We start from the raw sequence: 27,579 nt of genomic DNA, 5'->3' as shown, positions 1-27,579 counted from the left end.
GTATATACAACATTTCTACTTTTATTTTCATGGGATATTAGTAAATACTATTATTGCCATAAATACTAATATTAGTAAATACTAATGTTGCCCTAAAGATAGGTGCGTGATATCTTTAGGGCAACATACAATTGTATGATTTCTTTAAGCCTGTTCCAACATACTTGAATGTCTTTCCCTGTGCTTTTATTGTGACTGCAAACGATACATTCACAGGAAGTTGTGTTCTTTTAAAACTAAAACGTAAATCTGTTTTTTTTAATGAGTACTTATTATCAACTAAGCGACTAACTGGTTCATTTTTCGCCCAGAGGATCGGAATTACGATTAAAAGGGGAAATGCTATGCATTTGTATATATTTTGCTATGCGTTTTGAAGCTTGTATGTATATTCTGCATGTTTGTCTTTTACATATTTTGTTATGTTATTTCCTTAATAATAATTATTATTAAACCGCACAATATAAGCAGACTAGCGCCATCATAGGGCTTGAACCGACACTACCTTGAATCCATTTCTATGAATTTAGGTCACAAAATAGATGGCGTAAAAGCGCTCTAGAACCTTATACAATATTTTTCATATGGCAGTAATGTTAATTGAATGACTCATCAAATAAAATTTCAGTTCATAATACAGGTAATTTTTAGCAATTGCCATAAATTGTAATGGTAATTATTTCAATCATCATCGGTTTGTACACCGAGGTGATAACTGAGTAATAACTCATTTATGCATTTCTAAACTTGTTCACTGTTTATAATTTTATTTAATATTTATTTTTTTACTGATAAAAATAATTTAATATAGTTAACATCAAAATTTTAATGGAAATACATCACTAAATTCTACAAAAATGTCCGCAACATTGTTTTATTCTATAGATATGGAAGATGTATCTATAGGTTTACGTAGTATCATTAGCAGGGCGATAATAAAATAAACGTCCATGATCGTAGAATAGTGACGGATGTGACATTTTACAAACTTTACAGGGCAGCCATTTGAAATATTTTTTACAGTTTTAATACAATACATATTGTATTGAAATTTTACATACATCTAGGACAAATGAACCTTTATAAATTGGAATAGACTAAAAGTAATAAATGTCTGGTTTTGTAAAAAAAATCACATGCTTCAGTTTACTATGGAGGCAACACCAACATATAATAACATCCAACGTTATTCTTTGAAAAGCTACTGTCAGTAGAAGGACGGATGTTGATTTACGGTTATGTTCTATCAATTTACGAAAAAATATTTTGTAAGACTTAGTCACATTGTAATATATAATATTAGATGTGATACGAATTATTATTAAATATTGCTGGAGGAGAATCTGTCATTTTTTCAAATTCGTTAAAAATAATCTATATTTTTAATCTGGTTTTTACAATTTTGACAGATGTTTGACTCAAAACGTTTTTCTTACATCAAGCTCTTATGTTAATAGGTTGTAAACTTTATTATATGCAATAAATTATATGAATAACATTTGTAAAAATCATTAACTAGCTCACAAACTAATCGTCATGATTGTAGAATAGTGTCAGTTTTGCAAAAAAATTCAAAAATCAATTTTTACTACATCTGGATTATACGTATCAATATAAATTATGTGAAATATTATTACCACATTACAAAAATAGTTTTCTACAAAAGTTTTTCAATTACACATATTCGATACATTTATTGTTGAGCTTGTTATCTTATTATAAAAAAATAATAATGTGGCCACGATATAGGATACCAGTAAGCCAAAACGATTTTTTTTGTGTGTAAATTTAAAAGGACTACTTGGTGATTATATTAATATGAATGTTACGTTATTTGAGCTATTTTTAAATATAATGAAGATATTTTAAGAAGTTATTTGCACTACCTACTAATTATGTGTGGCAACTTTACCATTTTTGTTTTGAGTTTGACTTGCGTATTGACATTTAAATTTTGACAATTGACGTTGATACAAAATAATATATAATTATATATATATACCAACTTGAACTGAAAAATATTTTTGTTAAATTATTATGAATTTCTATATTTCTTCTTGTTTGTTAAATATGAATTCAAAACATAATTACCAATTAGATATTCTATTGTGACTGCAAAAAATATCAGAGACAAATTATTATTCGTTAATTTTTATACACAACACACTTGAGTAAATAGCAAAACAAGAAATTTATGCAGCTAACTTAACCTAATCAAGTATGTTTGAAAATTTCAGTCTTATAATTTAAAATACATTAGATTTTTATTTATGTATATAATGATAAATAACATTAGAGTGACCTTGTCAATTGTCAAAGCTCAGTGGCGGGATAATTGAGCGCTCTTCAGACCCCTGCCAACTTGCCAACATCTATTTAGAACAATTCGCATCCCAATTACATATTTAACCTTGTGAATTGATGCTATCTTTTCATATTAAATATTTCGATTTAAGGCGATATGTTCACCATGGATACGCAGCTTGTACAAATATTAGCAAACGCGATTAGTTTGTTAACTGTTTTATCATGTTTATTTCTAAAAGTGCCTCAAATTTTATACATACGAAAGAAACAATCTGCCGATGGGATATATATGCAGGCAATGTTGATGGAAATTACAGGGTTTGTTTTATTTGTTTTCTTTTTAAACTGCTCTATGGACATATTTAGAGAATGTAACAAAAATTTTGAATTATACTCAAGAGATTTTCATTAAATACTGGCCATCTATATTAGATTACATTATTTAAGAAACTAAGGAGTTTGCAAATATCATGTCTGTTTTAATACTTTCATCAGAAAATATGAATTAAAATCACTTGATAAATTTAAATTTTTCAGTAACATTCTAATTCAAAACTACAACAATGTAAGCAATATTAAATATTTCCATGAGTTCCTTTTTTGTATAATCAATAAATACATGAAAATTTAACCATTTCTATTTTATAAAATTCCAAAATATTGTTCTTAAGATAGTTTTATGTTCTATAATTTAGATAATTATGATACAATTACTTACTTTTACTTTAATTTTTAATTGAATGCATTTTGCAGGTTTACAATAGTAACTCTTTACAATTACACAAATCAATACAGTGTAATGACTTATTTGGAATATCCTATTATACTGCTGCAAGTTTATGTGATGTTGTACTATGTATTAAAATTTAAAGGATATTTATCAACTCCAATAGTCCCATTTGTAATAGTAGCCTATTTTGCTTCAATTTTCAGCTTTGTTTTTGAGATATTACCAAGAGAAATATTATCCTATTTAGTGGTAAATATAATTATTTTTTACTATACTTATAAGTTTATTTGACTATTTTATTAAGAGTAAATTAGAAACATGAACACAAACCAGCACAATCAAAATAATTTATATCATTGTATTTCTTTTTAATTAAGGTAATTCATACCTATTTTGATTAGGTCTATCATATCAATATCATCATATCATCAATTTTGTTTGAAAATCATTAAAATGCAAGAAGTTCAGTTTCTTATATGATCATGGTCTTTTTAATTTTTTAGCCTCTTTGTACTCCTTTGAGTGGTTCTGCCAAGGTTACCTACATTTATGGAATTATCAAGGCAGCTAATGCAGATGCTGTCTCATTGACTACATGGATTATTTCTGTTTTAACAAATATATGTAAGGATAATAATTATACAATAATATATATACAATAAATAATATATATATAATAAATACAAATATTTACACTGCAGAAAAAATACATTATTAAAATATAGCACAAGACAGCTTGTTTTGTTTGAAATTATTTAAAAAAAATGTTTTATTGTATCTAATAAGTATGTAACATAATAAAATAAATGTAAATTTGTTTATCTTTTTAGCACGACTCTTTACTGTGTATGTTGACTCGGCTGATACCAAATTAATGATTAATTTTTTGGTATCTACAATATTGAGCGCTGGAGTTCTAGCTACAGCATTTTACTATCAAAGATATACATCAAAACTTAAAGTACAAAAACAAAGACGAAGACGAAGTTCATCTGCCAACAAAAATCATCACCGTAATGAATGAATTATGGATAAAACATCTAATCAACATATTAGTCATATTTTGGAAACTAGCTTAATATGCTTAAAATTTTTATAATTTTTATACTGATCAATCTAAATGCTTGTCAAGCCACTAGCTTATTAGAAAGTTAGATATATATTAAATTTTGCTTAAAATATTTTATGGCTACAAATTTAGATATGTAGAGTATTGCAGCTGTTGTTTATGGTTTCCTTTATTAGTAAAAAATGTATTTTCGATCTCACTTCCTATATTACCTTATTGGAACACAATATTTTTATCTTTACATTGATGGATGCTTGTTTAATGTTCAAATCAAAAGGCATCAAAAACATAGTATGAAGTGAAAAATTGTTTTGAATTTTGTGTTATAGTGTCTAGTCAATATTGATCTAGTTCAAGTACTGGAAATTATTTAAAACACAATAATTATTTAATACAGTATATCATATTTAAAATAACTGATTCAGATAATAAATTAAAGCACAATTTAAGCGCTCAATTTCGCTTTCATGTTTTTCTCTAATAAATGTGCAGCCTTTCGTCAAGCAGAGGAATTTACTTTAATGCAATCCATATTTCATCTTTAAAATTGACAAATAATGACTACATACCATTTGAAAAGACATGTTGTGATATTTATAGTTATTTTATATAAAAATGTTTCCTGTTAACAAAATAATAAGTGCCTAGTCAATTGTAATAAGTTAAGTAATAGCAACTCGATTTGTTGTAACCACACAAAAATGAATCTCAAAAGCAATAATACCTTAGTAAAAATATAGTAACTATTGGTTTTAAGCTCAGAAAATTGTTAAGAAGCTGAATATGTTTAGTGAATATGTAGTCATATGTAGAATTATAATATGCACTAAAAATATATATTTTTAAAGTGCCAAGTGAGGCTTGCTTGTTAAATATGTAATAGTTAATTAATTATAATATACAATTATATACTATATATAATTTTCACACATTGTTAAATTTAAAATCGAATATTTAATAAATGAAATATAGTAACAAGAGGTTTATTACTTCCTTATTAACATTTGTGTTCTTTATTATCAACTATTAAGTGACAAGATTCATTTTATATTTGCCTTTTCACACTTGTCATAACCATTTCTGTATATAGTATTTCAAGACTCTGTACTTTTTAAATCTTTAAATTTCTTCAATACTTTTTGCACAGAAGAGCTATGGACAAAAGATGAAGATTGTATAGTTAATAACTTTGGCCTGTTTTCTACTTCAAAATTAGAACTGCAGATAGTTTTCTTATTCGAATTTCCTTTGGTTGGATTTTTTGAATTAGTAAAGAGTAAGCGTGAGTAAAAAATTCTGGGCGATATATTTGTGGATGATGGAGATAGTTCCGTTTTGAGAGACGTAATATTGGAACTATGAAGCGGTGAGCAAATTTGTTCTGATCTATAAATTTCACAAGCTGGTTTTATGGCGGTGCTTTTGACTTCGGGCAATGCTGGTAGTTCCTCTGGCTCACTCAAAGTATACTCGTGTGATTGTTCATCATGAAACATACTTAATTTTTTGTGCGATTCGAGCATTGCTTGATCGCGTAAATGTCTATTTCTTCGTCTAGTATTACTTCTGGCAATAATATTTTCAGTACCACAAACGTGCATATGTTGGTTACTAGCAATCTCAGTTTGATCTTCTGTTGAAAGCTGATCGTCACGAAAAAATCCGTATCCATCACGAGCATCATTATATCCTTCTATTATAAGCCACCCTAAAGTAAATAATACTAGTGCAACAGTAGTGCAGAGTGCTATGACGGTCAACGTATCAGGACCTAAAAGCTTATAATGACTTTTGCCGAGTATACCATAAGTTAAAAAATTCTTCGTGCGTTCGTTGTCGCTACCGCGACAGGTGTAAAATCCTGGAGGGTTTTTAGCGGTTATAATAAGCCTTAACACCCTTCCGTCATCCATTGAACTCTTATTTTTATTTTCTATAACACTGTCTAAGTAAAGCCAATAAGCAGGATAAGGAGATCTCGTAAGTCGAGCATGTACACATGTTAAATTCAATTGGTTGGATTCATCCCAATGAGTCTCGTGATAAGATCCTGATATACTAGCTGTTCGTGAAGAAAGCTGAATAATCCCGTCTTTATATCTTTCCATATTCATGGTATGCAAGTCTAATAAATTATTATTAATTTTCAAAGAAGCTATAATACCAAAAAACGGAGTGAATTCTTCGGATATTTTATTTGTTATCGGTAAAGGTATTCCCCCTATAAAATATTCATTGGAACATAAAATATCCTGAATCTTATTAGAAGGGGCACCACAACTTGATTGATTAGTATTAATTACTGAAGAATGTTGGGTTACATTTGAATATTTATTTTTAGATACCTGAAGTTTTCTAAATTTATCGTCTGCTAATAGTACATGAAGGCGTTCCCCAGTATTAATCGAAACTTCAATTGTATTAGTTTCCTTCCGTTTAGTTAGTTTTATATCGAGCCACTGGTTAGGTAAGCATTCAGTAGAACTGATTGCTTCTGATTTAAATTCATCGGCAGTAAATTTTATTATCAATCGCATACTTTGTAACATCATGTAAAACCAACTATTCCTTTTGTAATCTTTAAAAAATAGAAGCATTCCGCTATCACTTTTGGATTTTACGGTTAATTCCAACTGCCAATCATCTTGTACTTTAAAACAAGGTAGTCGTAAATATTGTTCACTTTCAAGATGTATGTACGCTTCTTCGATGTTAGCATTTTCGTAAGCTATATTCGATGCTGATATTGGGACTAAGTCAGTTCTGCATGGTTGACGTTCACGCTCAATAAACATACTTATAGGCCTAAAATTAAGTATTGATTCTTGTATCACCCCATGAAATTTTTCACCAACAAAAACTTTTATTTTGTCACTTGACAGTTCGGGATCACATGGAAAGGCACTACGAATTGGAATTTGTGCATCATTTACTCTAATGGTTACAGCTTTATTACTGACTGTTATCATTATTGAATGCCATACTGAAGGTTCAAGTGCTGAAGGTGAACATGTACGAGGAAGGGCGCAAGTTTTTGATGTTCCGTGTGCATCGTAGCAAATGTGCCATTTGTGTAAGCTGACACGTAGACGAGAATTTTGAATTGTTCCACGCCGTATAATTGTTCCATGAGGAGACAATGGCATAAATCGGATATAAAAATGGAAAAAAGTAGAACGTTTTTTCGGAAAATCGTATTGCAAAACTGAATCACCATTGAAAACAGAAATTATGTGGCTATAAACTTCACATGGAGTTAAGTGACAGGATCCAACGTCAACTTTGGGTCCAACGCAATTAGTTCCACCGTCTGAAGGTATCGGTCTTGTGCATGATCTAGTTCTAGATCTTTTGCCAGCTCCACAAGATTGTGAACATGGTCCCCATGCACCCCAACCGGACCAACCACCGTTGAGTAAGCATTTTTTTATATTACAAGATTCCACCTCTTCATATTGACCACGACAATGGGTTTTCCAAGCTATATCAGCTATTAAAATGTGCTTTTCTATGCACGTTCTCTTTCTCCTTCGAATCCCAGTGCCACATTTTTCCGAACATTTTGTCCATTCACCCCACTCACTCCAAGTTCCACTAACACGTAGCTCAGAATGTTGTTCGTCAATGGCGCATTGATCGCCTTCACATTCTTTATTTTGCAAAGGTGCGCCGAGACAAACTAAATGAGATACTGACGGAGGAGGGTTATCACATACCCGAGTTCTCCACCTTAATCCTTTTCCGCATTGTGCTCCACAAGCCGACCATGGCCCCCACGAGCCCCATTCGCCTTTAACTGAACAACCTATATCATGTTTTACACATTGGAGTGCATTCCACAATGCTTCAGAATGAAGCTGCCAAGTGTTTTCGGCGGTGAGCGCAGCTTCAACGGCTTCGTATGGACATTCCATTTGAAGACAACGTTCCATAAACGCTGGAATTACTTCTAGTTGATGTAAAGCTTCAGCTCGCGCTACATCTCCTTCCACGATTGTGCGATAATCATCAACCGAACAATTTTTTAGATAACAAGATTCAATTTGTTCATCTAAGCCGCTGCAAGAAAGACCTTCTTTTGACGGTGGGGGATTATTACACTTTCTAAGTCTTTTTCGATGACCAACAGTATCGCAGGCGCCATGACATGCTGACCAAGGTGTCCACGGTGACCAGCCACCATCGATAGGACAATCCGGGTCGATTTTAATACCCAATTCACATTCAAGTCGCCATGTTGATAAAAGTTGCTTATTTCCTGGCTTTTTACATTGTACAATTAAAACAAATAATAAATATTTTACGCAAGTTATAATTATTTTATTAGAGAGATTACTAGTTTTAAAACCCATAATTGCTAAAAATTGGATGCCTATAATTATTTAAAGCGAACTGTCATTTTTGAAGTATTTTCTTACACATAATTATTCTAGATAAAAAATATTTGTATGCAAAATAATTCTATAATCACTTGATAATTACTAAATTGAAGAAGTGGAACTTAAGTAGGATAATTTGTATCAAGACCTTTCATTAAGTTTCCGTTTGGAATGAAAACAGACTAAGGTTTAAACACTACACTCTAAATATCGTTCATATTTAGAGTGGAAAAAATACTTATGGTAATTTCATCGATTATATTACATCATGTTACGTACGTGATCGTCAGATTGGTAGAATACAGTTTTGCTAAAACCAATAAAAGTAAGTTTTTCTATTTATTTTTTATTGAAGTAAACAAACAATAATCCTAATTTAAATTGAATGCGCGAAATGTTGCATATTTTTATAAAATTTTACAAGAATTAAACATCGTGACTCCTAGGCAAAATTCAAAAGTAATTAGTGCACAAAGTTTTAATTGTAAGTTTTCCCTATAATTATTATAATAAATTTTGTTACACTATTTTTATAAAAGAAACAGTATTTCTTAATATATAAAGTTGGCTTCCTAATTAATAAAATAAAACATCATTGATACGACGCCGATTTAAAATACAATCAAGTTGTGTTTGAGATTTTTTATTTGCAAAAAAGAAAACGAGTGCATCATATAAATTATTTAATAATAAATTTATAAAACAGTAACAATCCAAAAATAAATCTATAACATTTAATAAAAGATTAACAACATCAGAGTATCTTCAAGATGCTCGGACGCAACAGCTAAGTTATAAGCTGTATTAAGCTCTTACATTCCATACCACTACAACTTTTACATAAAAATATATAAAACAGTTTATCATAAAATTTTATATGATTAAATCGGATATTATTTTATTCATTGCTAATTTGCACTTGAAACTTTCAATAGCGGATTTACACAAGCATGCTCACCGAACATTTTTTACTCCTAAACGACTGTATACATAGTGTCGTATACTTATTTACCCCAACTTTCAAGAATAGACTTCTATGTACTGGTAGCATTCGCTAGAACTCATTTTAACTATGCGTCTACGTTACTGCAATAAAAAAAACTGGATATCGAGAAGTCTTTAATTATATGAATGTAATCAACTCTATGGGGATATGCAAGAGAGCAAGCATGAGAGTTGTTTGAAGTACTTGTATTTAAAATGTTAATACAAAATAGGTATTTTCTATTTTGCATTTAAATAACTTTTTTTAAAAGCATTTAGTATGTTATTTGAAATATTTTTTGAGACATATTTTCTATTTGCAAGATACTTTACTATTAACTTTTGAGAACATTTATAGCTGAAGCCATTAGGAGTTGGAAGGAACTATTTTATGGTTGTCTGTAACCGAAATTAATTAGAATGCAAAAATTTTTGTACTTATTGGAACTGGATAATCTCTTAAATTGTTTTAATTGGTATAATAAAAAAAAACAAGGACTAATTAACGAACTTTTCATTGCAGAAGTGGGGAAAAATAAAACATGAAAACTTGAAAAGTGGTAGGGTCCATCAGGCCAGTCATCAGACGCCGCTCGGAACAAGGCTCTCTTGCGAAGGCCGCAGAGAATCATAGCGGTGAGGGTGATACGCGGATATCGTACGGTGTCGTGGACGGCGGCAACACTTCTCCGCCGCTCCGGCGATCCGTCTTGGGAGCTCCAGGCGGAGGTGCTCGCGGAAGTGTACCGGTTCCGGGCGGAAGTGAGATCGCGTGGCGACCGTCCAGGGTTGGAGGTGCGAATCAGGACTCTCGCCCAGGAAGTCCTGATTCGCAGGTGGAAGGAGGATCTGAGGTCCCCATCAGCAGGCCTGGCGACAGTGGAGGCGATCCGTTCCCACTTGAGTCGCTGGGTAACGAGAAAAGGCGGCACACTGACCTTCAGACTGACTCAGGTGCTTACTGGACATGGGTGCTTCGGTAAGTACCTACTCGGAATGGTCACGCGGGAGGTAACGCCCTCCTGCCACGAGTGTGGTGCGCCTACGGACACGGCATGCCACACTCTGATAGAGTGTGCCGCTTGGGGGCCTCAGCGCCTTTCCCTGGCGACTTTAATCGGCGGAAACCTTTCGCTGCCGAGCGTGATAAATGCCATACTTGGTAGCGACAGGTGCGGGATGTATATGGTTTTCTTCTGCGAAAATGTCATGTCGCAGAAGGAGGCCGCGGAGTAGGAGCGTGAGGAGAGTGCCTCCGCTGACCCGCTTCGCCGAAGAAGACCGGGGAGAAGACGCCGGCGCTATGCGCATCTTCTCCTCCCATCGTGAGTGTCACCGGGGCTAGGGGGTACCTGTATCCTGTACCCCGAGAACCCCCTAGGAATTGGAGGCCCACAGAAGCGGGCCAACCGTCGGGACGGCACGGTAGTATGCGCCAGCGATCCCGTGACGTCCCCCGACAAGACGGAGTGGGTACCGCTGGTTTTTTAGTGGGTATTCCGGCGCCTTCAGCACCGGCGAGTCTCACGTACCCCCCACCTCATATGGGGGAAACACATAAATGTGTTTTTCCAGCGAGAAAAAAAAGGCCAGTCATCAGAAAAAAAAGAAAAAAATGAGTCTTAATACATGTTTCAAGACTCAGTTTCCTCATTGGACGGAATCGAGGAGCACTTGCCTCCCATAAAAGAGCATCACCCCCACGAGTGAGATGCGCCATTCGTCCCTTTTGTTTAGGAGTGAAGTAGCAGAAGCAGAAAGAGGCCACGAAGCGGGAGCGGGAAAAGGACGCCGCTGCAGACCTGCTCCGCCGAAGAAGATCGGGGAGATGAGAGGCGCTATGAGCACCTTTTCCCTTCGCAGCAATACGCATCGCCAAGGGGGGTTTTCAGTGGGTGATTACGAGGGTGGTAATCCTCCTTAGAGAATGGAGGCCTGCAAAGGCGAGCCGACTGTCAGAGCGTCACTGTAGCATGCGCAAGCGAACCCGTGACGCTCCTCGTTAAGACGGAAAGGGTACTGCGTAATGCGTTTTTTCAGCGTGAAAAAAAAAGATTCCTCAGTGAGCGTAGTAGTTTAAATACCGTCATAGACTTCGAAAACTCTTCAAAACTTAAAAGATGAAGGCACAAGTATGGCAATACCAAACCGTTACCCATCAATAAAAGAGGTGTTTTTAGACTACAACACTAGTTTTCGAAGCTCAGAACCAGAAAAAAAAACTTTTTTCATAAGGTGGTATGGTATCATAATGCGACCACACAGGAGGAAGATGAGTGACAGTGTTAAAATTATTTATAAATAAAAAAAGAATTCAAATAAAAGTATTTACTTAATAAAGTGTTTTGAAAATACCTATTTTGCACTTGAAATAGTAAATTATAAATATATTTGCATTTTGTATTTGAATGCTTTTCGCAAACTATATTTGTACATCTCTGAACGTGAGTGTGTAAAAGCTAATTTCGTCTTACCACTCGTCCATGACTAGGATGGAACAATTGCTCCTGGAGGAATCACCCCGAACGATAAATAGCGTGGCGATTGACGAGTGCATTGGTTACACTTGCGCTTCGCCTCGTAACCCACACGCATGTGTAAATGCGATCGTACAGTTTCGTAACTTGTTTAAATTTGTAGATTAGAAAAAAAAAACAATGAATAATAAATAATATATTACAAAAAAGTTATGAATAGTAAATCAATCTGAAATTATTTGTGTTTATGTAAATAATGAGATGTACTTTTATTTAACCATCATGTTTAGTCAAATCAATTAATCAGGTAGTATGGCCATGATAATACTAATTTGCTTTATCTAAAAAAAATGTCTGAAACTTTTGATAATAGAGCCCACTGCTATTATGTTTCCAAAATGTGAATATACTGCTATTTTTTAAAATAAGTTATATATACATAAACAGGATTAATGTAATGCTAAAAATAATTCAATAAATTAGTACCCAATTTTGAGGATGGTTGTATGCAAAAAATATAGGACAATGAAGCAACAAAGAAAATGAACTTGAATCAATGTTTTCCGATACTTGCAACCACTGAAGAAGCCAGTTCCTCATGTCTTGGTTAGATAAGTGACTACTATTTAAGCCTCTAATGAGACATGCATTTCGCAAGGCGTCTGTGCTCAAAGTTTCTACACCACCTTCTCTGACAATTGCTTTATCCATTTGTAATAGTAAGAATGCTTTGTATTTCAACTTTTTCCTTCTGAATATACTTTTTCTTAATCCATACATTTTAAGCAAATAACCCTGGAAGAAAAAATAATTGATTTTCATAAATAGGTTTAAACAAAATTATTTTGACCGCATCAACATTGTCATGCTATCCCTTTATGAATACAAATTTATTAGTACCTTGCAATTTACAATACATTACAAAAATGTATATGGCAACTTTAAGATACTTTTAACGACAATCACAGGATAATGCTAGATTGAAATTAAATAAAAATCATGAACATAGTATCACATTACATTCAAACTGTAAAATGTTAAAATAGAAAGTTACAAATTAGTGTTTTGTTTGACTCTTATCTCAACTTAACATATACAGAATATTTAATACATACTTTTATACAGTAAATGAAATAAACAATTTTAGATAATGAAAGAAAATACTAGTTCTTTTGGGATTTATAATTTTTTTAATGTCAATATTACATTACATTACTAGTGGTAGGGCTTTGTGCAAGCTCGTCTGGGTAGGTACCACTCACTCATCAGATATTCTACCGCAAAACAGCAATGAGTGAGCCAGTGTAATTACAGGCACAAGGGACATAAAATCTTAGTTCCCAAGGTTGGTGGCGCATTGGCTATAAGCGATGGTTGACATTTCTTACAATGCCAATGTCTAAGGGCGTTTGGTGACCACTTACCATCAGGTGGCCCATATACTCGACCACCATCCTATTCTATAAAAAAAAAAAAAAAATAGCAATGTATATGGTGATATTATGGTGATTCTGTTTTACGATTAAGTTAGTTACCAATATACACTTAGGAAGAAAAAATAATAATAATAATAAAACTGACGAAAAGCAAGCAAACTAAAAGAACTAGATCCATACCTTGACGAAGATGGAATCCTGAATGTGGGCTCAGGAACTCTGAACTGGCTAATGAAGTGAAGCACCCAATCATTTTGGGTCATGCAAGCAGACTTACCTATTTAGTGGTCGCAGAAGCACTTTTGTTGTCTTTACTTATTTTGAAAGGACTTCAGTAGTCCTTTGGTTGGCTTATGGTGATTCTGTTTTACGATTAAGTTAGATGCCAATATACACTTACGAAGGAAAGACGTATTTCTCTAATTGACCCGCCGGCACAAGCTAAACTAAACCTTACGACCTCACCATATGGTGACACCATATATGCTATACTTATATGTGAACATATATTTACATATTTAGTTAACACTTTAACAGTGATTCTGAGTTCTTTCATTACCATCTGGGACCCATGTTTGGCGGATTACATTAGTTGTTTGTGAGTTAAATTTTTAGATATAAACCTACCATGTGGGAATATGTCAAATTAGATAAGCTGTATGGTTCTTTGCTAAATAAATCTTTACAGGTCAATACTTCTTGTGCTGTTGGATGAACACCAGAGCCAAGTAAGCCGATAATTCGTTTCCATTGTTTTTCTATATCACCTGAAGAAACAGAGTTAATTTTTGCTTGAAGTGCACGAAAAACCGGTTTGTTATTCTTAAGACGATCTGTAAGATCTTGTACTGTAAATTCAGCTTTTTGTTGAATTGACCAGAAATGAGAACTTAGCATCGTCTTTGGTTTTAAAAATCTGAAATAAATATATGTAAATAAATTACTAATTGCATCAATTAAAATAATTTATGAAATGCATTACAAATTTATGTGCACTTTACCATAATGGACTGACTGCAAATTTTTTGGAAAATATATTTTTATGAAATGTAAATAATTATATCTTGTAACATTTTTTTAAATTTAGTCTTTAGTATCAGTAATCTTTTTTTTATTAAAATCATATTTATCTCATAATTACTTGTCTGTGTAATACAAGCTGTTTTATAGTAATTTTATTCTCATACTAGTTAAATTTGGCATTATAGGTGGTAGTTTAAGATAACTTACGCTAGAGGAAATATCACATAGTTTCCAAATGGTACAGCTGATAATATTAGAACAGGAGCTATCCTCCACATGTCTGAAGGCATCTTCTGGTATAACTCTATATCTTGGCGAGACATGCTAGTAAAACCACCATTTTTAGCTATTTTAATTCTCAGTGAAATGTAGGTTTTTAGATCTTTTAAAAACTCTTTAATGCCTACACTAAAAACTCTATACATTCTCATAGCCGATGGAAATCTGTTTTCTAATACTTTTGTATAATTTTTAACATATTCTATGTATCTTTGTATGATATATGTCCTAAGTTTTTCTTTTTCATGTTTTATTGTGTTTGTGTGTTTTGTGCAACGCTGTATGAGAAACCTGAAATTACGTACGAGTAAAACATTTTAATTTGGAACATAATTTATGAGTCATACTTTCATGTCAACATATATTAAAAATAGTTATGAAATTTATAAATTTTGAGAATTTTGAGATGAGTAAAAATATGTAAGAGTCAACATTTTATAAGGATTTAACAAACAAGTTTGTAAAAATATAATGTACATATAAGATGAAATTATGAGTAATGTGAAATGGCATATTAAGTAACTATATTTCGCAATAAACATATTACTGTATAAAATTCAGTTCTCAAATTAGTACCAAACAATATCAGTTTTTTCTACACAAATAAATAATAAGCAAATAAGATGCGTTGTGCGTAGAATGATTAGACCGAAACTTAATACGCAAAAATATATTACCCATTTTTGTGATATGTTGGATTTTGTTTTTGATGATATTTTCCTAACGGAACTGAACAAAAACGATTGCATTGTAACATTAGCCTAGAAACAGCTACTAATCTGTGAATAGACATTATAATTAGCTAAAATTGATGCCACTCTTTTTCTTATTACATTATTAAAATTGTACGGTTTGAAAATACTTCACTATGACTTTAACATTAATTTAGTGTTGCCGCTTGGCCAAAAACAATTTTAGTTAAAAAAATGTTACCAGCTATTATAAAAGTTACGATATGAAGTTAAAGATAACATTTAGCGTAAATGAAGATGTCAAATCAAATGCATACTTTTTATAGAATGTACATCACATTTAAGACAATTATATTCACTAGATAAGTATTTAAATATAGGAGGTTAGGTTAGATTATATTCTGCGTACAAATGGCAGAGACTAAAAAGAATTAATAAAAAATAAAAATAGAAGTGGAGACTCGTCACCTGGGCAGTGTAGATTATACGCTAGACCGCACGATTTTGAGTCCTAGACACGAATTATATATTTATAGCTATATCACAATATGCTAGTAAAGACTTAAAAGATTATTCTATGTTAAAAATGAAATTTCCAAATATTAGCAGATTTCTTTTTTAAATAATTGATTTGTACGTTGTCGTCATTGAGCATATTTACAAGCATTGTTGTAGCAGTTAAGAGTAAATATGTAATTCCCTCATTTCAAAGGACTTTAATCTATTTTGTATCTAAATCTAGGCATATTTTTACTATTTAATGCGCAAAATATGTACATGGTATAAAAATTAAAATCCTAAATATTTGGTAAATACATGCACTAAGCTTATAATAAACAATAAACTGCACTAGCTGAGCTATAGATATTATCGATAATACCGATACTATTGACATAACACGATACTTCGGTAGTACTATCGATATCCTGAATAGTTTTCGAGGTCAACTTTCTATAGTCAAACTATCGATAGTTCTGCAACGCTGAACTGCACTGCACTTGACACTTGACAAAATATCAAGATTTATATTGCATAAATTGCAAAAAAGGTTTCATTTAATGTATTAAGAAATATTTACTAAACTTCACGTGCTTGGTTCTTGCAAATAATAACTAAATGCAACAAACCGATCTAACAAAAATACAATTATACAGTTTACATAAATTAAAATAAAAGGTAAATTAAAGATGTACGCTCCCATAATCTTTTGTAATCAATACTATTTATCTATATAATATTGATTACAATAAACTCTTTAATTCTGTCGGTCTGTATGTTACGCTATAACGGCTACATTTCTGAACTGATTTTGAAGCAATTTGGTATGGGGGAAACTTGAACCTCAAGGAAAGAAACAGGCTACTATTATCCCTATCATCGACCCCCACTCACATTACAAGCGAGCGTACAACATGTAAAAAAAGTATTTTTTTAAAACAACGAATTTATTAATTATAAAACATTCTTCTTCTTTGAAAAAAAATCTTTATTAATTATAACTATGCTATTATACCTTAATTATATGTCCTGTATTTATTAGTTATAACCTAAGTTGTTATAAATATATAAAATAAATGTTAACATAAAAGAGAATAAAATGTATCAAGGCAGATCTACCACATTAATGCAGTAATTAGCGGAAATACTCGTACAATAGGTTTATGCTATTCATTTTAAATTTAAGCGTTATATGGTATAAATATTATATATAGTAGTATGAGTAAGTCTAGTTAGATATTATATATGCAGTGTACCTTAATAGCAACTGTGTAGTACCTACTTGCCTTAATTATTATGTAATCCAAGTAAATTGATTTGTGAGCAAAGAGATCACATTATATCAGTTTATGCGTATCTGTTGTCAAATAGTGATTCTATTCTCTATGTAATTTTATCAATCAAAATCCAAATAAAACCCAATTGCTGGCAAATATTGAATTAAAATGCATAATCAGAGCACACCGTAAGTATAGTGTTCATTATTGTAAAGCGAGAATTTGGGTTATCCACTTAAAATATTTCAAATAACGGAGTTAAAATATTAAAGTACCAAATGGAATCTTTTGCTTTTAATTATTTGCACAAACAGAATAAAAATCCTCGCTAACTTCACTTTCTATATTTTTTTCTTGCGCATACTATTATGACGCCCCGATGGTTGACTTGCCTTGCGGGTCTTTATTCTAGAGAGGTTTCTGAAGAGAGAGGTCACGGTGACGCTTACGGTGGACGAAGAGAGCGTGCATAACGCCTTCTCCCCGGTCTTCTTCAGCTAAAAGGGTTAGCGATAGCGATCTCTTCAAATTTCCGCCTCGCGACTCCTTCTTTGAAATAATACTCCCGAAGGCGGCCATCTCCATCCAGCACCCTTGCTATCGAGCATGGCATTTACCAAGGGGTCTATCGTAGACCGCGAAAGCGCCCACCGCTCTGCACCATGATGAGGGTGTTATGTACCTAATAGAATACTTTTATATGTTAGGTGCTGCTTTTAAACACGCACGTCGAATTCAGGTCTCACAAGATAAAGGTGCATCAGAAGATGATCGAAATTATGGAGTTTAGACAAATGACATTATTTATCTGACTCCAATTATCTCATATAACATAAAAAAATAATTATGATATATTCATTTTTTAGCAATCGTTTTTTTTCTAAGATTATCATTTATAAAAATAAAACCCTTAAAAGTCTGACTTAGTAGTTTTTAAGCTTGCATTAATTTTTTTATACAAAATCCACCATCACCACATTTTAATTAAAAGTAGGTTCCTTTATGTAAAATGTTGTCTTGTGATGCTTTGCTTTGGTTACGTTGAAATAAGTTGAATGGCATGACTGATTCAAATTTAAGTGAACTCAATGTGAATATTTTATTTATCTACTTTCAGAACATTGCGATGTTGCCAAAACTGCAGACCGGCTTGTGATCAAGAATTCAAACAGGTCGTTAATCTGAAGAAATCCGGTTTATTAATATACGTCCATAATAATGATTTATTGGTTAAGTATTAGTACACTCGTTTTTTTTAAATTAATCTGTCACTAAGCATTTGTCCTGAAATAAAAACATAAAAAATATATTTATCAAATTCAATGTTTGTATATTAGGTAAATAGCATTGTATGTATTTTCCTTAAATAAAAAACGCATTTTTGGGCTTAACAGATTTTGATGGTATTTATTAGGCTACGCTACGCTAACCTAACCAACCTAATATATAATAGGTACTCCTCCAAAATGTAGACAATAATAAAAAGATTGTACCCAGTGAAGGGAGTTAGTAAGCTAATTATAAATCTATATTATAAATCTTGTTAAGAGCAAATGCCTGTAAATTGACTTAAATATTTAAGTAGTACACTTACATTTTTTTAAAATTATAACTACTTATTTTATAAGAATAATATGTTTAGTTAGTGCTTTACTTAACTCTATTATAAGATTAAATAAAAAAATTTTGTAGCAAAAAATGAATTTTGACCAAAGGAAAGAAAGTGTAATTTTATTCAATGCAACGAATAGAGACCTTAAAAGATTTGATTATGTCGCTGAACTTTGTAAGTGTGATCGTTCAAAAGCATATTATTGTAGTTAAAATTTATGTTATAAAAATAGTAATCGAATATGAGGCTATTATTTAAGGTCAATATAAAACGAAATGTTTCAAATGTAGAGCACTAGTACAGCGAATTCGGAATCTTGTAGATAATATAACAGATATAAATAAAAATGAAATGTTAGGAATATGTGATTATTGTAAGCGATTGCCCGCAAGAAATAAATGTAAGAGATGTGAATATTATACGCATAGATTTTTAAATTACGAGACCCAACGGTATTTGGAAGGCGAAAAAAGTTTTTACGACTGGCTATCCAATGTTCGACAAGTTTTGCTATCGATATTGCAAGGACAAATTATTTGCAAACATAATATTTCTTTAGACTCCGATTCAAAGACGCAACTATATAATTTATTAAAACATAAAAATTGGCCTAAAAAACAAAGACAACTGAATAGTGACTTTTTATGCGATTTTTCTGATATTCTTGTATTAGAAAATAATTGTCTTTCATCTAATTTAATTAAAAATACTGATTCCAAAAATACGAAAAAAACTGAATTGATAGACGATATATCTGCATCTGAATCAACAATTACTTGTATTTGTAAATACTTAACCAATTTAAAAAAATCTTCTCTTGAAATAAACAAAATAGACAAAAGTTATTTATCTAATACCTTACCGGAAACGAAAATAGTTGAGGAATTAAAACAGGATAATTCTCTTAAAAAATTGAAAAAAAAGTCACCCAAATTAGTGAGTAAGCAAGTTACTCATGCAGAAACTTCTGGTAGAGATAAAATGGATCTTAAAAAAAAAGAAGAAACAATTAAAACATTCAAAGAATCTAAAGATAACGAATTAATATTAAATGCGATAAAAGAAAGAAAAGAATTGAAACACAGAATGCAAAAGATTTTGCAACCAGAAGAAATGAAAGAATATCCTAAAATAGAGTTGCCAGCTATTGATGTTTTAAAGAAAGGAAAGGAAATATCTTCTACTACAATTAATCGGTCAGATAGTTTCATAGAATGTGGAGGCGAAAAATCAATTCACGTCACTGAAATGATTAAAGGAAGAAAGATTGTACCGTACCGCGATAAACGTGATCCTGTTATAAAAAATATACCTAGGTTGTTTCAAATTCAACATAATTTCAATGTTCTGTCAATAGATAGTAATAAATCATTTGACGAAAGTAAAACAAACATAAATTCAACACAAAAGGTCAGTACTCATAACTTTATAACGATTATTTTAATAACTGTACGCAATTTTAAAATAAAACATATACGGTCCTACTTATAAAAGTTCTTGGTGAAGAGTTTTTACTAACGATAAGCCCCCTATTGCGTAATTAAACACAATTCTGTCTTTATTTATTTGACACTCGAAAGAAGAAGGCACAACGCTAGTTAATCACTCGCTTCACAACCTTTTTAAGTAATGCCTATATTTATTAACCATGTTTCGCATTATTTATTTTGTACAGAACAACTCGGGTATCATCCGTTATCAGCTTTCGAATCCAGAATTTATAGACAAAGGTTGGACTAAATTGCCAACAATTAAGATTATGAGGAGGGTGGGTATATTTTTTAAATATAACCAGGACCTTGTCGTGCATCGTAACCTTGCTTGGCCACTGGGTACGAACCGAAGTTTATTTTAGGGTTTTGAAAAATATAAACAATATAATATGTCTACCTGCTTTCCTATTCGCTGATTATATTAAAGGCCTCGAGATCCTAGTTTCAAAAAATGTTTTCACGTACCACCTAGCCGATTATTGTTAATTGATTATAATGTAAGACACATTTTTATATTATATTTATTAGACATTATATATTTGTCAATTTGAGGACTGATTTTCTGATGCCTAGTTACTAAGAATAGTAATTAATTAGATTCATATTATACATACAAATGAGAGCATGATAATAAAAAAAATGTTAATAAAAATGTTATTTTCGTTTTAAGCAGATGAACATTTACAATATGGTACCTTCAGATTCTAAACTTGATTGGTTTAAAAACCATAAGAACAAGAAAGTGTTATTCTATGCTTCAAGTGAGAAACTAGCGGAAGTAGATGATAACGGATGCGGAAAATGGTTTTATAAAAATGGCAGGACGGCATTAGACTATTATAGTACGGCAAGTAAGTTACAGTACTTTGAAGCATCCTAGAACCTTGCTAGTACGTTGCACACTACTTTTAAAACAGCTAACTTATTTGAATCCTCTACTTTTAAAAAGTGATCTAAATGTTTTATTTATTTCTACTAAAAGTAAATAGTATCCCATATGTATATAAATTATAAAGAAATACACAATATGTATGTTGAAATCAATCAATTATTATCAATCACATAAGACACATGGGCATAAAACCAAATCTATGAACACATATACTAATAGTGGTAAAAAAGCAAGCAGTAGTTACCTGTTATATTGGTTATCTGGGAGAACAATCAGACAACCCTCGCATCTCTAGTTAAGACAATCAGATACTTGTGATATAATGCTGTTAAGCATAACAGGTCTCTCTCTTAAGTCGGTACAAATCATATAGATGGGCTCTTTATGACATCATAATTCTGTCATAATAGGGAGTGAACACAGCAACAATGTCAATGATAGTTATTATGATTTGCGAATATTATTAAGGACATTGAGAATAATATATTACATTTATGAACAACGAATACATAATAATCATGATGATATGACTGCCTCGTTGGTCTAGTGGCTTGATATAAGGCCGCAGACCCAGAGATCCTGGGCTGAATTCCCAAGTCGGGCCAATAATAAGTTATTGGGTTTTTCTATCAGAAAATTCTCAGTAGCAACCCAGAGTCTGGAAGTTGGAAGTGTGCACACCGGAAGTGTGTGTGTAAAGCACGTAAAGCCGTTGGTCCTGCGCCTGAACTCTTTCCGGTCGTGTCAGATCGCCGTCCCATCGGATTATGAGAGAGAGAGAGAGGTAATAGAGAGTGCACCTGTGTTTGCGCACTCACTTGTGCACAATAATATCTCCTGCGTAGTTGGCTAATCTCTCTTGAGATTGGCCGCCGTGGCGAAATCGGTCTGGTGAACATTATTATTATTATTATGAATATTCAATTTTGATTTTATATTTTTTTAGAATTTAATTTACGCAAACGATGCATCATATACAGTTCAGGTGAAGGAAACATAAAAAATAAAAAAACTCTCAATGTTATGGCATGTTTTGATTACCTTGGAAATGGAGTTGTATACGATAATAGTGGCAAAAAAGTGAGGTAAAATATTTGAGTTATCAAAATATATAAAATACCTCAACAATTTATTTGAAAAAACAAAGAAAGATTTTTTTTATATAGAAATAAGAAAAGAAAATTAGTGTATATTTTTAAAACAGTACATAAAATTAAAATTTAAAATAAGTTTATAATAAATATGCTTTAATATACAGATTGAAATATAATCAATCGGAAGGATTCGTGATCGACAGTAAAATTGGCCCGCCAAGTCGCTGGATTTGGCACACGTTGAACGAACCCCCGGTTTTGTTTCCAGTGTTTTGCAATACTTTTGTAGAACATAAACAATACCAGTATTTCAAAGATGAAAATATTTACGACATCGAATTAGAGAAGTTGCGCAAAGAAAAAGCGGCTAAAATACAACAGACATATAAACCCTTTGAAATACGGATAAAGGTTGTGAAGATAAATGATTTTTTTTCGCTAAGAATTGTTAACCAATCTAAAATATACATTCAATTTCGATGTGAGAATGTATGTCTCAAGCTTAATGTTGGAATGTTTTTAAAAAATAAAGAAATCACCAATACTGTCTTCGCTGAGGTGCCCGAAATGTCGACCTCTCGTATCGACTTCCCAAAAAATTTATAATATCAGAATGCTAGAAAAATTATTTTATGCTTATTAAGTTGATATTTTATTTTTTTGTATTTTTAATTAGGTGACAGAATTACTGCTAATAATTTCATACGTCTGATAAAAAAATAAGAATATAATTATTTTATTTTAAGAATAAAAAATACAACATTAAAATATATGCTGATTAAGTATATTTTTTTCATTTATTTGTGTACATACAAGTTTATGTAATATGTAATATAATTTTGCATATTGTGTGTGACAAATTACTTTTAATGGAGATAGATTGATCAAGTTCACTGAACATATAAGTGAAAACATAATAGAGATTTTTTTTTAAATTTATAGGCTTGCGCTTGACTGTTATCACACCTGATGGAAAGTGAAGATACAGTCTAAGTTGGAGCGCGCTTGCCGAGAAGATGCCTATTCACTCTTGACTTGAAGGTACCCATATTGTAGGTGGTGGGGAAAATGGAGGTCGGGAGGGTATTCCAGACCTTTGCGGTGCGTATCAGAAACGACGAAGCAATTCGTTTCGTACGTGTCTTAAATACGTCAACTACGTACGGGTGCAGATTTTTTCGATGTCTCGCAGTTCTGTGGTAAAAAGATGACGGGGGAACCAAATTAAATAGTACTTGAGTACACTCTCCGAGATATATCTTGTAGAATTCCGACAAGCAGGCAACCTTGCGACGATGTTCTAAGGTCTGGAGTTTTGTGACCAGTGTCTGATCGCCAATGAGCTTTCTAGCACGACGATCCACTGAATCCAAAGCATCAAGCTGGTAATTAGCAGAGCCGTTCAATAAATGGCTGCAGTACTCCATGCACGATCTGACTTGGGCTTGATATAAAGTCAGTAGCTGTTCCGGTGTGAAGTACTGTTTGACCTTATTTAGGATGCCAAGTTTTTTTTATTCAAGGATGTCAAAAGTGAAGTAAATTACCTGATTAAATTATTACTTGTGATGTTTTTCTGTCAAAATCGATAGTTCAGTTCATAAAGCATTCTTGTATAGAAATATCGTATATCTCTAAAACGGCTTTAATGGTTTGGCATAAATTTTGTATTTGGGTTATGCTTATTAACTCTTATCTATATGTCTTGAAAAATATGGGATAAGAAAATTAAAAAAAAAAAAAACATTTTTTTATAACTAACCAGTAGATTCATAACAAGACTTTGCAGCAACAACAACAATTTGTAGCAGTATTCACTATCCAATATTACTTTCACGGTTATTTACCAAGATAAGCTATTGTAACTCATTTGAATTTCATCTATTACTACAAAATAGTTGGTCGGTAACTGGCAGAATTTCGCGACGCTTCGACAGACGCAGACAGACAGACGCTTCGAGAATTGCTTTATCTAACACTCCTGTTAGATAAAGCAATTATCGAAGCGGTTCCTAATTTCGCTTACGTCCTCAAATCTTTAATTATAAAATTTATTTATTGTATCAGGATCGAGATCCACGTATTGACGGTTCGGCCGTCGTCGAGTGAGGTTGTGTGCATACGCGTCTTATCTATGCTATCCGAATGTTTCGCGACTACCTACTTTGGCTTTGTTTATTGGTTTCTGATTTTCTGACGCGTCATATTATTGAATTTTGGCTTGAATATGGACTTTTGTTTTGTTTAGGAATTAGTTTCGTTGTTTGGCATAGGTCTTTATAGACCTATTTTTATTTTTGTTTTAGGTATAAGTCTTTTATAGAAAAATTGTTGTTTTGAGTTTTTTTTGTTTTTGTTTTTGTATTGACGATGGACACGGAGACATCTGAGAACTGCTTTTGCTGGTCGGAAGCGCCCACGCGTGGGTTTCGACTCTGGCTCTGATACAGAGGCATAGGGACGAGTTACGGCGAAGTGTAATAGTACACGTCGCGGGAAGCCTACTTCGAAGGGACGCGGAACAGGCCTAACTTGGACTAAAGCTGAGCTTAAGGTGAAAGCTGCTGAAGCCAGGGAGGAGGTGTTCGAGCGCTCCTTAAGAAGTCGGGCTTTCCGTAAAAATGCCCCCGAAGTCGTGCTGGACTCTGACGAATCCTCTTCCTCGGATGTTCGTAGAGAGGATCCCATAAAATTGGGTGCCGAGGAGCTGCGTGCGGAGGCTGGCCGCAACGTAGCGCTCATTTTGGAGGTGGCCCAAAAGTCGGGCAATTTGAAGAGTGGCTTCATTAAGAAGTTAAAAGATTCAGCGGCTTCGCTTCAGTGTATCGTCGATACACTGAAGCGACTGAAGCGGAGGAGACCCGCAGGATCCGTGCAGATAATGGTCGCCTCCGCAAGGAAATTGACGACCTAAAAACCGAACTTAAGGCGCATCACCGCGAGTTCACCGAGATGCGTACCTCGGTAGCAGCGGCGAACGGGTCGGGCACTAGCCCCTTGCAAGATTTGAAGGCTTTGGAAGAATTCAGGGCCTCAATTGTCTCGTCAGTCGGCGTAATGATAAACGCCAAGTTGGCGGGAATTGAGGAGCGCCTCCTTCCTGCGAAGATACACCGTCCCCCGCTAGCCGCCGACATAAGGCGGGATGCGAAGCAGGAAACTGCACCTACGTATGCGCAGGCCACCCGCCCGGTCCCACCGAAAAATGCTGCAGCAGTACCCAAGCGCGTCCATCCGTCCGCTCCATACAAGCCAGCTGCCTCAGTCGCACCGGCAACACCGATAGCTGGCCCATCGAATATCCCAACCGCACCAGAGTTTCAACCAAGGGAGGCCCAAGAGACGTCTTGGTCTACCGTGGTCAAGAGAGGAAAGAAGGGGAAGAAAGCTTCCCCGCCAGCCGAAATCTCCGCTCCAGTTATCTCGGCGGTGACAAAGACACAAGCGGCCAAGCCAAAGCTGGCCGCCCCTCGAATCGCTGCAGTTATTGTCACGCTGCAATCGGAGGTGGAGGAGAAGGGCGTAACATACGCACAGGTCCTGGAGCGAGCCGAACAGGGCATAAAGCTCCAGGACCTCGGGATCTGTAGCGGACTTAAGGTCCGTCGCTCGGCAACAGGGGCCAGAGTGTTGGAGTTACCAAAAGCACAGTCGGAGCAGGCGGAGAAGCTTGTGGAGAAGCTTCGTACTGTGCTTGACGGGGTGGCCAACGTTGTCCGGCCCATAAAAAGAGTTGACTTGAAGGTGATGGGGCTCGACGACTCAGTCACCCCAGAGAAGCTGGTTGCGGCAGTCGCACGTGCAGGGGACTGCACGCCTGAGGCAGTCAAGTGTGGAGCGTTGCAGCGTGGACCCGGATATATGGGTATGGACCGCGTCACCTGTCCCATTACGGTGGCGAAGAAGCTGTCCGACGCCGGTCGTCTTCTGGTAAGGTGGAGCTCAGCCAAAGTGTACGTCCTGGAACAGCGCCCTCTGCACTGTTACAAATACATGGGCGTTGGACACACAGATGCTCTGCCCATCCAAGGCGGAACAAGGTGGGCTTTGCTTCCGGTGTGGTGTCGAGGGCCACAAGTCTTCGACCTGCACTGGAAAGATGCACTGTGCAGTATGTGCGGACGCTGGAAGACCCTCTGGGCACGTGATGGGCTCGGGAGAGTGTAACCCTCCCTTCACAAAAGGAAAGATTGTATTAGGCACTCACACCATCACCAACGTCGGACGGCGCCAGGCCGAAGAGGAAGCAGCCATGTCAACATGAGCGACAAACTCAGCTTCCTCCAGACGAACGTCAACCACTGCGCTGGGGCTCAGGACCTGCTACTGCAGTCCATGGCGGAGTGGCAAATCGACCTGGCTGTGGCCTGCGAGCCCTATTTTGTCCTTCCCTTATCTCACTGGGTAGGGGACTTGGACTGCACCGTGGCAGTCCTCACTTGGAGCGGTACGGGTCCTTCCCTCTCACTCATTGGGCTCGGGCTACGTAGTTGCGGGATGGGGAGAGTACGTAGTAGTAGGAACGTACTTCTCCCCCAACCGCGGCCTGGCGGAGTTCGAGAGCCTCGGTTCTGTCAGAGCTGCGGTGTGTAGGCAGTCGCCAAAACCGATAGTGGTTGGTTGGTGACTTCAACGCGAAATCACGTGCCTGGGGAAATCCTGCCACAAACCCGCGAGGGAGGGCTGTCCATGTGTGGGCCCTACTCTCCAGCTTGTCCTTACTTAACAAGGGTCAGGTGCACACCTGCGTGAGGCAGCAGGGAGGGTCCGCGGTGGACTTATCGTTCGCTACGCCTGTCACAGCGCGCAGAGTGAGAAATTGGTGAGTGGAGGAGGAGGTGGAGACTCTGTCGGATCATAGATATATCCGGTTCCGGATGGAAACGAGGTCAAGCGGCGTCCGTCCAGGGTCGGTGGAGGTTGAGCGAGTCAGGGCCCTAGCCCAGCGAGCCTTGATTCGTAGGTGGGAGGAGGACCTGAGGTCCCCCTCGGCAGGCCTAGTGACAGTGGAGGTGGTCCGCCCCCACTTGAGTCGCTGGGTGGAACGGAGTCACGACACACTCACATTCAGGCTGACGCAGGTACTTACCGGACACGGTTATTTCGGTAAGTACCTGCACCGGATAGCGAGGCGGGAGGTGACACCCTCCTGCCATGAGTGTGGTGCGCCTTCGGACACAGCGTGCCACACTCTGATGGAGTGTGCCGCGTGGGGACCTTAGCACCTGTCCCTGGCGGCCTTAGTCGGTGAAAACCTCTCGCTGCCGAGTGTGATAAACGCCATGCTTGGTAGCGAGAGGTGTTGGTTGGAGACGGTCTCCTTCTGCGAAAATGTCA

The 27,579-nt window shown here is 34.9% G+C and overlaps 3 protein-coding genes across 5 annotated transcripts in view; 1 reads left to right on the top strand and 2 right to left on the bottom strand.

Annotated features, from left to right (window-relative positions):
* Positions 1-2,011: 2,011 nt before the first annotated feature.
* Positions 2,012-5,028, top strand: LOC126780393 (solute carrier family 66 member 3). 3 transcript variants are annotated; one of them, XM_050504860.1, is made up of 5 exons: positions 2,012-2,218; positions 2,457-2,625; positions 3,241-3,286; positions 3,541-3,661; positions 3,868-5,028. In XM_050504860.1, exons 2-5 carry the CDS (start codon positions 2,462-2,464, stop codon positions 4,059-4,061), a joined length of 525 nt encoding a protein of 174 aa, XP_050360817.1. In that variant the 5' UTR covers positions 2,012-2,218; positions 2,457-2,461; the 3' UTR covers positions 4,062-5,028. The 3 variants fall into 3 exon arrangements, with proteins under 3 accessions (XP_050360817.1, XP_050360816.1, XP_050360815.1); XM_050504859.1 differs by having other exon boundaries at positions 2,015-2,218; positions 3,061-3,286; XM_050504858.1 differs by lacking the exon at positions 2,012-2,218 and having other exon boundaries at positions 2,241-2,625; positions 3,061-3,286.
* A 172-nt stretch (positions 5,029-5,200) lies between these two features.
* Positions 5,201-11,342, bottom strand: LOC126780655 (uncharacterized). The gene is made up of 2 exons (XM_050505280.1): positions 11,148-11,342; positions 5,201-8,368 (listed from the first exon to the last, which is right to left on the bottom strand). The coding sequence occupies exons 1-2, from the start codon at positions 11,340-11,342 to the stop codon at positions 5,201-5,203; spliced, it is 3,363 nt and encodes a 1,120-aa protein (XP_050361237.1).
* LOC126780389 (LETM1 domain-containing protein 1) overlaps positions 9,156-27,579 on the bottom strand; it is a 174,497-nt gene continuing 156,073 nt past the window's right edge. The window contains exons 2-5 of the mRNA XM_050504853.1: positions 15,362-15,545; positions 14,613-14,975; positions 14,010-14,298; positions 9,156-12,741 (exon numbers count right to left, since the gene is read on the bottom strand). Coding sequence (XP_050360810.1) covers positions 12,418-12,741; positions 14,010-14,298; positions 14,613-14,975; positions 15,362-15,477 — 1,092 coding nt within the window. The 5' untranslated portion in view covers positions 15,478-15,545 and the 3' untranslated portion in view covers positions 9,156-12,417. The remainder of the gene's footprint in view (positions 12,742-14,009; positions 14,299-14,612; positions 14,976-15,361; positions 15,546-27,579) is intronic.

The sequence above is a fragment of the Nymphalis io genome, chromosome Z (assembly GCF_905147045.1).
Source record: "Nymphalis io chromosome Z, ilAglIoxx1.1, whole genome shotgun sequence".
Taxonomy (NCBI): Eukaryota; Metazoa; Arthropoda; class Insecta; order Lepidoptera; family Nymphalidae; genus Nymphalis; species Nymphalis io.
This window is presented reverse-complemented; position numbering and strand designations above follow the sequence as displayed.